The sequence below is a fragment of the Coffea arabica genome, chromosome 10c, assembly GCF_036785885.1.
Source record: "Coffea arabica cultivar ET-39 chromosome 10c, Coffea Arabica ET-39 HiFi, whole genome shotgun sequence".
In the NCBI taxonomy this organism is placed as follows: domain Eukaryota; kingdom Viridiplantae; phylum Streptophyta; class Magnoliopsida; order Gentianales; family Rubiaceae; genus Coffea; species Coffea arabica.
Window position 1 is genome coordinate 16,666,229 of NC_092329.1, and position 14,767 is coordinate 16,680,995.

A 14,767-nucleotide genomic window follows, 5' to 3' on the forward strand; every position below is an offset into this window, starting at 1 on the left:
AAATTAGACAAAGGTTATATTAATTTGATTGTGCTTTATTTCAAAATTCTTCAATTTCTTTTTTGTTAAAGTTGCAATTTTTACTTTTGAAAAAAAAGCATAATGAAACTTTTTTTAAAAACTATTTTTTTGAGGGGGGCAATATGAAAGTAAGAGGAAATTTTACAAAACTTGGGAGGTGCAAATGTGGGATAAATTGGAAAATCTTAGAAACTTGTAAGTCTAATTTTTTAGTTTTGAAGGCTGTTTTTCCTTTTTGGGGTGGGGTAGGGGAAGGCAATCGCCCACATTCACAAACATGTGGCTCCGCCAGTACCGTTTGGGACTAATTTTTTTTAAGTGGGCAATGAGATGATTAAAGCTACATGAAAGCAAAACAAAAAATGATATGCAGAAAGGAAGACGAACGAAAATGGAGCTAGGGGTGGATCTAAACATAAGCAATGTATCATTTGTTGTCTATGCGGGATGACAAATATGTAAAACATAACAAGAAGGTTCGTTCTGGTCATCTCTTACACATTTTGACAAACATGTAGCATGCATCCCAGTCATCTAAAATTTACCCATAAACAGGATTCGTGCTTGTTCCCCAGGTTAACTAGAGGTGTCAAAATGGATGACTTGGACGAATTTGAGTTGGGTAAAATGGGTAATGGGTATAAATGAATCAATCCATTTATACCCATCAAATTAGATGGGTATAAATGGGTAAGTCAAAAAATGAATTGGGTAATCCAATTACCCATTTATATTAATTTTTTATAAACTCATTTAAATTCATTTTTGCAAACTAAGTTATCAATTTATACCGCTCTTTATATCCATCATTAATTTTAAATATTTACTTGTAATGCTCAATAAGCCTAATTTCCAATTTTTTTCCATTTATACTTTATGAAGCAAAATTACATATTATTTAATAATAGAATAATAAGGATATAAAAATTTGAACTAGGTACTATAAAAGTTAATATAAAATGGGTTTGTTTATTTTCATATATAAATTTAAAATTACATTTTAGAAAGATAAGAAAATAGCCTAAAATTTATCATAAATTGGTAATGCTGAAAAATGAGCAAGTTAACAAATTAAGATAAAATAAAATAATAAGATAAAACCAACAAATAATAATAATAATGAAACAAAAGTAGTTAACATCATGACAAAATGAAAATTTTGAAAAAAAAAATAGGTGGAGAAGAGAAGAGATTTGGGGGAAGAGAATTCTAAATGGGTTAATTAAATTTGATGGGTTACCCAATAATACCCATTTATTAAATGGGTATTATCGGGTATTATTAGGTAACCCATTTATACCCATATACAAAAATTTAAGATACCCATACCCATCTATTCATGGACAGACATGGGTAAATTTAGTTAAGTGGGTTGGTTTGCCACCTATAGTTAAGGCTATCAAAATCACCAATATCCAACAGAAAGGAGTATTCCTATTAAGATTCCTCTTCTGAACTCGAACACGGTACATGAATATTTTTCAGGGGGCATCACAATATGATTGGAGTTGACTCAGAACCCCACGTCATTCTAGCATTTCTACTTTGGAACCATGTCAGTTCACCTGCAGTTATCAGGTTTGTGTCTGCAAGAAAATCTGATATGATGATCAAATGGTTCACGGGCCAAGTGCCAAAATGCAACAAAAATCCAATTTTCATCGCAATTTAAGTATAGAATCTTAATTTTAGGAGTTCTTGAATTACAAAACTGAAAGCAAATAAATGGTCACATTCAAACGTACATTACAGCAAGACTCATCCAAGACTTCAAAAACAAGGCAACAAGATGAAGAGGTGAAAACCTGACCTTTCAACAAAAGGAAATACATGGCTCTAGATTTGATCCAGCTGAGTTACCTAGCACAAACATAATACCTTTGATCACCTTGTTTCTCAGTACTAGATTGGCCAAGAGACCTGTGGCCTTGTGTTCATCACAGATAAACTTTGCTCAAAGGAGTATTTGAGCAAAGTCAAAAGGCACTAAAACAAAGCAATGCAAGGAGCTTATGCCAGTTGAATGTTGTTGCGTGGAGCTAGAGCTAGGTAACTAGGCTTTATCAATGCAGAACAGAGAAGAAAACAACGAGAGACAGAAGCTTCAACGTTTCCATTTGATGAATTCATTTGGAGGAGCAAAAGACAAAAGCAAGTGAGCATGAAATCCCGCAAAAAAGCATTCTTTAAGTTTCTTGCAAGATGAAGCATTAAAAGATGGATTCAGGGACTGGAAGTCAGAAGGGTTTGACTATCCTGTCAAAGAAGTACTTGATGAGCGTGTTTGCTTGGCCATCACTATTCTGGAGGATAAACAATGAGCTTAATCGGTTTAGTTTCGTTAGCCTTTTGCAGTCCAAGCATTTTTGATCGTTGTGAAAAAATTCTCCTGGCAGATGAAACTAGCTTAGCATTCGTACGTTCCAGGTTAATCTTCTCCAGGTTCTTCATGTGGACAAAGTCAGGTGGGATCTGTATAAGTGTTCTGCAGTGCTTGAGGATAAGGTATCTGAGTTCTGGGAAATTAGTGGCTTTAGCCAACCAACACTCTAAATCTGTAGCTCCAATGAACAAAACTTTTAGAGAATGAAAACCTCCTTCTTCTGTGCGCCAATCCTTCCCCACAAAAGCATTGTCCTTCAACTTGAGAACCTCAAGATACCGAAGCTTTCCAAGTATAGGCATATGAACTTCCCAATGTAGCCTTGTGTTATGCAGACTCAACCTTGTTAGAGTTCTTGGAAATTTGTGTGGTTGAGGAAGGACAAGCTGCCTCTGGTTTCCATCATCAGTATCATGATGTAACTTCAGAGTTTCAAGGGAGTCTAGCTTGCAATGACTCTGAAACAAACTAGACTCACCATTGGCCTCCACAAGAGTGCCTAAATTCCCGCGTATACCAAGCTTCCTGAGTTTCTTAGTCCTTCCAAACACTTCATTCTTAAGACTTTCAGGTGAAACAGTAGACAAAGTCTGTAGGTTTTCGCTGCCAGAGGATTGCTTCTTACACTTAGGCAAGCATGTTGTGGTATTAGTATGCAGATGCCTTAGCTTTGTCATCTCCCAAATGTCCGCTTCTATTTTTAGGGTGGGGAATGTTGTGTGAACGATAAGTGTTTCCAAGTTGGTCAAGGCAGACATTCTACTTGGAAGGGTGTGCAGTTCGCAATAGATGGCAATAAACTTTAGAAGAACAAGTTCAAGTAATTTGGTGGGAAAACGTTTATAGGGAAGCTTGATGGATAAAATATCCAACACTCGGACTAGTTTGAAGGGCTTAAATACGCTTGAAATTGGGCAGAGATCTTTGTCCAATGTAGTTTCATCCAGGCCAAAGCTCAAGAAAGATCGGACTTTCTCACCATGCTGTTTCTGTTTTTCACAATCCGAAATATACCGCAAGAAGTGAGAGTTAATGCAGCAAAGGCGATGACTGGAAGATGAAGTGGCACCCATACCATGAATTACTTGGAAAAGTTCTTCTGCTTTGGCTGTCTTCCTGCAGAAGTCACGCAGCGTGTCATGGAGCCGACACGTCTTAATCCGACCACTTAAAGTTCTCTGTCCCACCATCACTAAATTCCTGTCAACCAATTCCTCTAAACATCGTTCTGCTATTCTCTCCAGGCTTGCTGTCTCATATTGCAGAATGAATGTTTCAGCAATCCATAGTTGCAACAGTTTTGACACTTGAATCTCCATATCTTCAGGGAAGACACCAAGGTATAGAAAACATGCTTTGAGCATATGAGGCAAGTTATCATAACTCCTCCTTATTAAATCATCGATATTCTTTTGGTTTTGACCAATTTTTTTCTGGTCATCACCAACAAACTGAGCCACACCAAGATGCACATCCTCCCACCACTTTGCATCTTTTGCATGAATCTTAAGAATACCTGCTGTTACCACGACTGCTAGTGGTAGCCCAGCACATTTATCCAGAATTTTTGTTTCAAGCAATTGCAGTTCCTCTGGTGGGCATTTGTTTTCCTTGAAAACCTTTGTCCTCAATAACTCTTCAGCCTCTTCTGGTTTCATCAGTCTCAATGGATAGGGTTCACTACTTGTTTTAGCACAATTGGCCACAGACACACGTCTAGTAGTTATTAACACCCTACTACCCTTGCTGTTGTCTGGAAATGCATCCTTGATATCATCCCATACTTCTGTGTCCCAAACATCATCCATGACAATCAAATACTTACCTGTCAATTTCTCTGCGACCTCGGCAACTAAATCATTCTCGGATACATCTTGATCTCTAGTTTTCTTGTCAAAGTATCTTAGTATACCAAGAAGCACTTTTTTCTTGTCATATTGTTGCGAAACACTGACAAATATACGAGTGAAAAACTGATATTCTATTCTTGGGTCATTCAAGACCTTTCTTGCAAGTGTAGTCTTTCCTAGACCAACCATGCCATGAATTGAAACAACTTCTAGCTGCTTTGACGCATTATGTAGCTCTGCCTTAGATGTGCTTGGTGGCTTTGACTCGCTATGTTGCCCTGTCTCACACTTGCTTTGCTCCTCTACTGCAGATTTGCTTTCAACTAGTTCTTTCCCACCGAGAAGTTCCAGTACATCATCAGCTGCATCATCAAATCCAATTATTCTGTCTCCCTCTTGATTGCTACCAGCCTATTAGCATGAAAGTAAAGAAAATCTCGTTCAGACTAAAATGCAAACCACAACGTTGAATCAGAATAAATTAAGGCGGGCTAGTACCCTCTGTACCCTTGAAATATTGAGACTTTGATGCTTTGCACCTTAACTTTGTGATGAATCAATAAGCAAAGGGCTATTATTTTGCCGCTTTTGACCCAATTAAGAGTTCAGGTATAATTGAGCTCCCATTAAAATTACTATATACGTCAAGATTGTAAGTTTGTAACTTGTTTCCTAAAACATACAATTCATAGAATCTTGGATTTAGCTATCAATTTGGTCAAACTGCCAAGAAGACAAATGGGTTCAGATACTTATTTGTTAGCAACAATTCTAATACTCTTATTATTAACACTTCAACATTTTGAAGGTGCAATTCAATTAGAAAAGAAGCAACTGCTAGTTCGAAACAGAAGATAAATGATAAACGCTACAGCCGAGGAGACCTTGGTCTAACAGATAAGGTTGAAATCCAAAGAATGAGAGGTTCTGAGTTCAAATCCATCATCCCCTCCCCACTTCTCTAAATCCCGTCCCTCTACTGAAAAAATAAGCAAATAAATAATGATAAAAAAGCTGCAAATTCTTCATCCAAGGAACTTGAAATATGATATTTCCAAACATTAGAATTGCTGAAGTAAATTGCAATTTAGTATTATTTGACAATCAACTAGTACCTTATTGTCTTCAGAAGTTGAATTATCTTTCTTGATCTCTTCCATTGTCCAGGTGGGGATGCCAATCCCTCTGTTGTCATCCTCTGCTTTCTTCATCTTCATACTCAGGTTCAGCACGTCCTTACCAGTATTCCTCAGATTGTTCAGGTGATCGAAGACCCCTACTGCTTTCTTGAATATGTTCTTGTTGGTGTACACTAACTTGTCAACAATATGCGTTTCTAGGACATCTTCAACTTCGCGGGCAAGACGCCTGAAGTCGCCCGCCAGCTTCCTGAGGACCTCGTTATCGTAGTGCTCTTCACCGTACTTGTCCATGAAGGTCTTCAAGAGATCCAGGTCACTGCACAGTTCGTCCAGTTTGGTATCATTACTGCTTATCAGTTTACGATTGTCTTGGATCAACTGCAGCACATTTTGTAAGATGAATCGCACTCCAACCCCAACAGCCGTTTCCATCTCTCACCGATTCTTGATTTTTCGGGCGAAATGAAGGGTGCCTTTTTTCTTTTTTGGGTTAAAGAAATGAAGGGTCCTTTGATGAATGCATATAACATATGGAGGGTCTTAGCTAGTTGTAAAACGTTGACTGAGGTCACCAGCTACTTTAACTAGATTGAAATCACGCGACCAATAAGCAGTTTGCACTCTGCACTCTGCACAATGATTGTGGTTTGTTGCAATATGCACCCTCTAACTATAACCGATTAGCAAATTGCACCGTGATTAATGATTTTAGCATTTTTAAGCATCTTATACTATCAATTTCTAACATATTGACTAATTGATTGGAAATCATTAAATTTTGATAGCTAATATTGACTGAAAGGGCTTTCTAGCCCTGAATAAATAAATGAGAGAATTTTAGTAATCAAGTGAAAATTAGATGTAATTAAGATCTTTAAGTTGAACTAATGAGAAGTACTAGGCGGTTCAGGGTGGAAAGACCGAAAGAGTGTAGGGAGGGGTGAAAAGGTAAAAAAATAAATAAAAAATAAAAAATTTGATTTAAGGGATGTACAAGACATTAATAGTGTAAAGTGCTAAAGTTTATAAATTTGGGTGCAAAGTGAAAATGAATTATAGTTGAGGGGTGCATATTGTAATTAATCCTAATTGTTGCCTTGTGGCTTGTCACATTGAACAGAAGATATTTATGCTAAGCTCGCCTTCTTGATACTTAATGTATTTAAATCTTAATATATTAAAATGCATTTGATTATCAAAAATTAAATATTTAAATTAATTAAGTGTCACTGAATTTTCTAGACAAAATTTGCTTTAAAAAATAAGTGATAAGTGAATAACTTATCACTGAATATGATATACACTCAAATATATTTGATTTAATGCTTAACAATTTAATAAATTAATGGATTCAAATTTCAAATATCAGATTTTAGTTTTCAAATTTTAGTTTTATCAAACGCACCCTAAATAGTATTATACTTTGCTGGTGTCCATCTTGCACGAGCTTGTAGTTAATACAACTTGTTATTGGTAAGGTGAGGTTAAATTACAACCTTTTCAGTTTTATCTTAATGATATTCTTGATAAGTTTTAGGGAGAATTATAGTTTTAGTCCCCAATATATTATCCATGCATGGAACTGGTCCTCAATGTATTTCAACAAATAAGTTTGATCCCTAATCTATCCAATTTTGCGTAAAATTGGACAATTGACAGATTCCTTCCAATTGAGCAACGGAACGCGGCGCGTGCTATCAGAGTACTAGAACGTGCAAGTGGTTCCAATTTTGCTGTCCCCTGCAACGGGGCAAAAAGGAAATAAGAAAGAGGAATTGGTAGAATGAGGGTATATAACAGGCGGGAGGAATCAGAAAGAAAAGAACCACACACCAAGTGATCACAAGCCTTCTCCTTCCATATCTATCAACAAAACACATACTAATGATGGACCCAATTGCGTTGAGACCAGATGTGATGAGGGACAGTGCCAAAGCAGTCCGGTTTGAAGCAAAACCAGCGAACTATTTTATGCTTGGACTATAATACATGACAGTATTGATGCCAACAAATTGCTGAGCCACCTGAACTGTAATCCGAGCATATAGTCCCCTCCAGAAAACAAGATAACTCAAGGTTTGCCTTACTTTTGAAAGCAAGCTGCCTTCTCCTACAAAACCTTGTTGGGCCATTTCCTCATCAACTGATGATTTCAGGGCCTGCATTTCCTCCTCAACTTCCTCAGTAGGATAAATCCTCTGTAATATGGATTTGGCCTCGTCAACTTTACCCTGTTTGGCAAAGGGGAGTCACAAATGACAAAAGGCAAAAGCAGACTGAGGCGATAAAAATGTAGTCGAGTAAAGAGCGGATTCTCTCTTTATGCATTGGACAACAACGGAGCAAGAAGTTGGCCAATTCTTACATGGGTGAAAGCCAAATTGATAAGATAGGAAAGAAACTGGCCTCCGGTAATTAAGAAACCATTTGTGCTAACAAGAGCACCTCTGATTCTGTGGGGTGAGGCTTCCGAAATGTAAAGATGCTCAGTCATGGATGCCATCCCAACCCCTAAGCCAACAAATATTCTCCCAACAATGATCATCCAGGAGCTTGAGAAACAGCCATAACGATAGCTCCAACAAAGAACAGAATATCAGCGGCCAAAATGGAGATTTTGCGACCGAATTTGTCATTGATCCATTCGCCAAATGCAGCACCAAGAATAGCTCCTGCAACAGCCATGCTGACAATTGTCTCCTGAAAATTTTTGAACAAGAACAGTTTACCTGGAGTAGTAGTAATTGAACAATGAGAAATTCTTGAGAGAGGATGATGGAAAGTGGAAGAAAGTCGTGGTACCTGGAGCCATGTCTTCCCGTCAACAGCTTTGAAGTCATCTCTAATGTAAAGGAGGGCACCGGAAATAACTCCTGCAGCAAATTAGGGATGCAACTTGCAAGAGGCGAATAAAAAGGGATGCAATCTTCTGTGAATGAAGCACGAGGGGGGTGGGTGGGGTGGCTTTCTGGATTGCCTATGTCATAACCAAAGAGGAGACCTCCAATTCCAGTGGATAAGGCCAATCTCATGATGTAGGGTGTCTTCCATATTGTGCTCCAGCACTCCGTGAATTCAGTTCTGCCGGCTTTTGAGACTCCCCCTTCAACCATCTTGATTAAATTTTCTTTTTCTTCTTCAATGTTGCTTGTTGCAGAAGAAGAACTCAGGGGCTCTTGGAAAATTGCACTAAAGAAAGAAAGAAAGGCCGAAAAAAAAAAAGAAAAAAGAGAGAATGGTATGTGAGTTCTGAGATGGGACTGACCAAAGTTGGCTTGAATTATTCTTCTCCTCTTTCTCCTTCGGCCGCTTCTCCTTCTTGTGTTTAACTTGGAAGAGAGCAAGGTGATCGCCTTCTCACCTCTCTCCGGTCCGGAACTGGAAGCCAACGTTACAGAATTCTTGAGAGCAAGGTGACCGCCTTCTCATCTCAATTTATATGTCGAGCAAAGATTTCATAATGGATGCTTTGAATATTAGTACACTTAGTGTGTGGTTCTTTTTTCTCTGATTACTCCCGCCTGCTATATACCCTCCTCCTTCCAATTCTTCTTTCTTATTTCCTTTTTGCCCCGTTGCAGGGGCCAGCAAAATTGGAACCACTTGAACGTTCTGGTACAGTGAGTGCATTGCACGCGCCAAATTCCGTTACTCAATTGGAAGGAATCTGTTAATTGTCCAATTTTACGCAAAATTGGATAAATTAGGGACCAAATTTACTTTTTGAAATAGATTGAGGATCAATTCCGCACATGGGTAATACATTGGGGACTAAAACTACAATTCTCCTTAAGTTTTAATACAATAAACATAAATCATCGTGCACCAAAGGTGGGGATTTAGAATTGAAAGATATAAATTTAACCTCGATGTTATTAGTGGTTCTGGACTAAAAAATGATCCTGCGCTTTGGTATTTAGCCACTTTCTGATTTTTGTCATGAGACTTGGTAAAAGAGAAAGAAAGATTTTTCTCATGTATTACGATCATGTCTACCTAGCAATCATGTAACTTTTTTTTTTAATTTGGTTGTAATATATTATTAAACTTTATGTGAGGTAGGTGAAAGTTCACTATCTCTGAATGTGAAAGGCCATTAGTTTAATGCCAGTATTCTTGGTTGGCTTCCACTCAAGAACCATGAAAAATTACGGTGAAATTTGCTTGTTTGTTTATCATGATCACGTCTACCTAGGAGCTTTTGCAAATCTGTAAATTAGTAGTACATGATGCAAATAAATGCAATCATAATATGAGCAATGTGGACGGTCACTGTGGCCAAATGTAAACCGTCATCAATTTATGTAATAAATGTTTGGAACATATATTGGCTATTTCTTTTTCCCCTTTTGATACATGAAATGTATTTGCATTTCAATCACAAATCAATGTGGATGATAAAAATGGACATACTACGACCCGAAGTATCATTTCTCCGAACCAGGGAAGAAGAGTAAGTTTTTTTTTGTTCGCTAACAAGAGAATCCGCCGCTGCTGTCCGAGAGTGCGTATTAGGTAAATTTCGTTTCGTGCAATAGCCTGCCAATCACATAAAAAAATAAAATGCACTAAACAACTCTTGTACGACGAATAGATGTCTTAGAAGAGACCAGAAGACATGACACCAATACTACTATTTCAACTAATTCAAGGGACTAGAAGCGTAAGGTTTTGCCTGTTAAGCTAAACATTGAGAAGACATATTGCAAGTCCTACTAACCCCATTAATATCATGAATACTAAGTTGGAGAATTGCTAGTTTAGTATCATCAATTAGACCCCCTGTCCATGGCCCATGCTCCTCCTGCATGGTAACGCCTTGACAATAGTTGCCGAATCTTCTCAATCCGGCCATTGTGTCTATTTTGTACTTTGTGTTGCAAATTCAAGAAATATTAAAAGTTAACCATTTGCTGACACTTCCTTAATCATCTGAAATTTCAAGCATTTAAATTATCAAGACATGCTCTCAAATTAATAAGAACTTTTCCATGCATGCGCTAACGTGGACAACCTCTCTTTCACTTTCTTTTTCAAATAATTCTTTATTTTGTCAAAAAAATTTGGTTTAGAATTTTTACCTTCGTTTGAGCGTCCTAAACATTAAATTGTTCCAATCACTTTTCAGCTCTTTTAGCCTTTGTTTTTCAAATCAGACTAGACTAGCCAGTTCAACCAGTCAAACTGAAAATTGGAAGGCCATCCGACCTGAGTTAGTGCAAAAAATTGGGTGTTTAAAGCTCAGTCAAAACTTAGGTTAAACTGGAAATCAGGAGAAACTGAAAAGATTTTTTCAAATCTCAAATCACTTTTAAGCTCTTTTAGCCTTTGTTTTTAAAATCAAACTAGACTAGCCAGTTAAACCAATCAAACTGAAAACTGGAAGGCCATCCGATCTGAGTTAGTGCAAAAAATTGGGTGTTTAAGACTCAGTCAAAACTTAGGTTAAACTGGAAATCAGGAAAAATTGAAAAGATTTTTTCAAATCTCAATTCTTGCCTAATTTTCTCCCAAATTCTCATAGTAGATTCCAATTTTTGAGTGTAGAAATTGTAGCGGCTGTAGTAGTAGTAGTGGCATAGCGTGGTTGTGCCTTTCCACCACTAAGACCCTATTTGATAACCCAATTCAGTACTTCAATTTAATGAATTCGAATCTTAACCTATTTAAACTGTTTAATAACTAAAAATTGAACATCTGAATTAATTAAGTGGCACTGAATTTTCCAGACAAAACTTACTCTCAAAATTAATTGATAAACTATTCACTTATCACTGAATGTAATATACACTCAAATGTATTAGATTTAATACTTAACAATTTAATAACTTAATAGATTCAAACTTCAAATTTCAGATTTCAAATTTTAAATTTATCAAACGCACCCTAAATTTGAGAGATTAATAATTGAAAACAAAAGACTTTAAAATAATAAGAAGAGAAGTAAAGAGAAAAAAAGAATACGCAGAATAACAATTGATGTTCACTTTTGTTGAGAATAAAGAAAAGAGAGCAAAAGATTTAAAGTTATTAACAAAAAGAATAGGAAAAATGCACCACTGGAGAAGAAACGAGGAAGACGACAACACTGGACCCAGGAATGGCGTTGATGTCCTTCCTTTAAAAAAGAGGATCCATTTAAAAGATTAGACATTTGATCCATAGTTTTTTTATTTCGTTCTAGCCCCTAAGTATTTTGAACAATTATGAATACTCCCAAAAACTTTTTAATATTCCAGTTTGCACCTTTATTTCTTTATTTGGTACAAATAGGTATTGAGAATTTAGGTTTAGGCTCATCAATGTGCATTTAAAACTTTAAAAAAATTTAAATTTTGATATAGGTTCTTTTCCATTTAATGCTTAAAAACATTAAATTTGATTTTGGTATCCAATGAAATTAAATTATAAATGCAATAAAAATTGAAAGATAAAAGGAACCTTTTTATTCATATTAATAATGTACCTGTACTTATATGTACCCTTCGTGCATGATCTATTTACTTTTAGATTAAAATATTTATAAAATCATGCTGATGTCATCCGATTCTTTAGGATCAGTCAAACCCATTAACCCCGAACACTTACCTTAATTGAGTCATTATCCAGTCTAAGTTTAAAACACTACTATTAACTCTATTCCTTCTTAATACGATTCATAATCAATGTAATCACATGTTAACTTTTGCAATCCTTTGCTTACAATATTCAATTTCTATTTTTTCCTCTTTTATGAATTGTAGATGACATAAAGTTTAGACCATATATACAATTGAAACATCTTTACAGTCAATTATATCATACAATTACTATCCAGTTTTCCATAATTTTGTTTTTCTTTCTTTCAATCAAATTTATTATCCATTTTTAGCTTTTAATCAATTTAAATTTTCTACATTTCAATTACGAGTTATTACATTAATTCTCAATTGTATTAGACATTCTTCCAAGTGTCTTCTTCACAAACTCAGTTGGGCCCGTTCTTTGTTCCACTAAGCTCCTCTATTTCTTTGACCCAAAAAGAATTTTTCATCATATTTGCACACTAAAGACAAAATGTATATTTGGTTCCCATACAAGAATATCTTGCAAAATATCCTTTCGAAAAAAGTATTTACTACAATCAATAGCCTGAATCCATATATTTACCCACTAAAGTAGACACTTTCTCTACAATTTTCCTTTTTTGATTTTATCATTTGCTTCAAAGAAAACAATTTATAATTTTTTTTATCATTATTTGATTATGCTAAACATAAATTGCTCTTTATAATTAACTAGTAAATCTGTGGAAATATTTTTCTATTTCTCCTAAACTCAAGGAGTACACATTGTAAGACTCAAAGACAACTTAAGAAGGATCAGGGTCCATCAGATTGAATTAAAAATCATGCAGCTAAAAGTAATTTTAACCAATTTTTACTAACCAAATTACCTAACTGAGAAACACTTACGCAAATAAGATAGCAAGGAAAAATATTGCAATTAATGCACACAAATAAGTTAGGAGAAAAGAAACAAGAGATTAAAGGGATGCTAACCAAATTTATAGTGGATCGACTTCCTTCTTGAATTCTACCCCTACTCCCAAGTTTCGTCAAGTTTAGCTATTTCTTCACTAAGTGTCTCTTCTCTTTTCAAAATTTGATGAGACAATGACCAATTAATTGTACAAGAGTGGCTCACTTTTGTTTGAATTAAAGATTGTGTTACTCTCATAAGTAAACATCTCCTTGATACAAATGTATTTCTCATTTTCTATTTAAATAACACTCTTTTTTTCAACCTCACAAGAATTACAAATGAGAGTGTTTCTAATAGGGAAATTTGCCAAATTGGTCCCTAACATTTTCACAAAAAACTTTTTTAGTCCCTAACATTTAAAATCAGTCAGAATAGTTCTTAACATATAAATTATGAACCAGTTTGGTCATAATGCTCGTATTTGTTCTTTTTTTTTTGCTAAAAATAGCACACTGACATAATTTCAAGAGCAAAATCGGAAACATTCGTTAATCCATAATTTTGCATCCCTCAAACTCTTCCACCGCTTCTTCAATTGGTTCTCAGCCTACTTAAATCCCAGTTCCCAATTTGTATTTTCATATTTTTATGTTAGAGCTGAGGAAAAAAGTGAATCATCATCATCATCTTCTTCAGTAGCTGTGGTATCAGAAGAGCCTAAAAATGAGGAACCCCAGAAGAAAGATTTGAGTTTGGAAGGTGAGTTAAGTGGAGAGAGCGGAGTAAGTGGAACTGAGTCCAAACCTGAGGCTGAATCCGATGCGGAGAAGGAAGAGAAAGAGAAGCTGCAAGAATTGGACTGGAAAAGTGATGAGAACTTCAAGAAGTTCATGCGGAATCCATCTATTGAGGCTGCTATAAAGTTAGAAAAGAAGAGGACCGATAGGAAGCTAAAGGAGCTTAACCGGGAAACAAGTGATAATCCCATCTTGGGCTTCTTTAATAAATTAGCTCGAGATAATTTGCCTAAAGAGAAAGAGAGGTTGGAAAAAGCAGAAGAGGCTTTTAAAGCTCTTGACCTTAACAAGGTACTATTTTCCTCTCTGATATGCCTTCAGATATCCATTTAATTTATTGCACTTTCACCTGTATTAAATTATTTATACCCGTTTGATCTTTGTTATTCATGAGATTTTTTTGTCATTGCATGCAGTTAAAGAGCTGTTTTGGATTTCATGCATTTTTTGCCACTAATGTTAGGATATTTGGAGATGGAGAAATTCTTATTGGAAATACAAATCCCAGTTCTCAGCCTACTCATCCCTCAAACTCTTACCGGTAAGATGATGATGATTCACTTTTTTCCTCAGCTCTTTTCTACACCACCACAAAATATGAAAATACAAATTGGAAGCTGGGATTTAAGCAAAAAGAAGAATGGAAACTACAGTTGGAATTCAAGAATAAACAAGAAGAACAAATTATGAAGTAGCAGTAGGCTGAGAACCAATTGAAGAAGCGGTGGAAGAGTTTGAGGGTTGCAAAATTATGATTTAATGAAAGTTTTCAATTTTGCCCTTAAATTATGCTGGTGTGCTATTTTTAGCCGGAAAAAGGAGCAAATACGAGCATTAGGACCAAACTGGCACATAATTTATGTGTTAGCAATTATTATGGCTGATTTTAAATGTAATGGACTAAAAAAGTTTTTTGTGAAAATATTAGGGACCAATTTGGCAAATTTCCCTTTCTAATACAATCACTCAAAAGGTTGAATAAATGTAGGTACAGAGTTTTATTTATTTCAAACCTATGTTTTCAGACTCGAGCCGGGCATCGATTCGGTTGTCCTTAGGAGTCAGGGATCAATGGGTTCGATCGGAGTTGAACCGGATGATGTCATAAAT

The 14,767-nt window shown here is 35.8% G+C and overlaps 2 protein-coding genes and 1 pseudogene across 2 annotated transcripts; 1 reads left to right on the forward strand and 2 right to left on the reverse strand.

The window, feature by feature from the left end:
- Positions 1-1,660: 1,660 nt before the first annotated feature.
- LOC113714786 (putative late blight resistance protein homolog R1A-3) lies at positions 1,661-5,931 on the reverse strand. Its single transcript, XM_027238856.2, has 2 exons — positions 5,370-5,931; positions 1,661-4,665 (listed from the first exon to the last, which is right to left on the reverse strand). Exons 1-2 carry the CDS (start codon positions 5,826-5,828, stop codon positions 2,320-2,322), a joined length of 2,805 nt encoding a protein of 934 aa, XP_027094657.1. The 5' UTR covers positions 5,829-5,931; the 3' UTR covers positions 1,661-2,319.
- A 1,064-nt stretch (positions 5,932-6,995) lies between these two features.
- On the reverse strand, positions 6,996-8,521 carry LOC140015827 (inositol transporter 4-like; annotated as a pseudogene).
- A 627-nt stretch (positions 8,522-9,148) lies between these two features.
- Positions 9,149-14,493, forward strand: LOC140015828 (probable zinc metalloprotease EGY3, chloroplastic). Its single transcript, XM_072068653.1, has 3 exons — positions 9,149-9,152; positions 13,389-13,948; positions 14,074-14,493. Exons 1-3 carry the CDS (start codon positions 9,149-9,151, stop codon positions 14,200-14,202), a joined length of 693 nt encoding a protein of 230 aa, XP_071924754.1. The 3' UTR covers positions 14,203-14,493.
- The last annotated feature ends 274 nt before the right edge of the window (positions 14,494-14,767 follow it).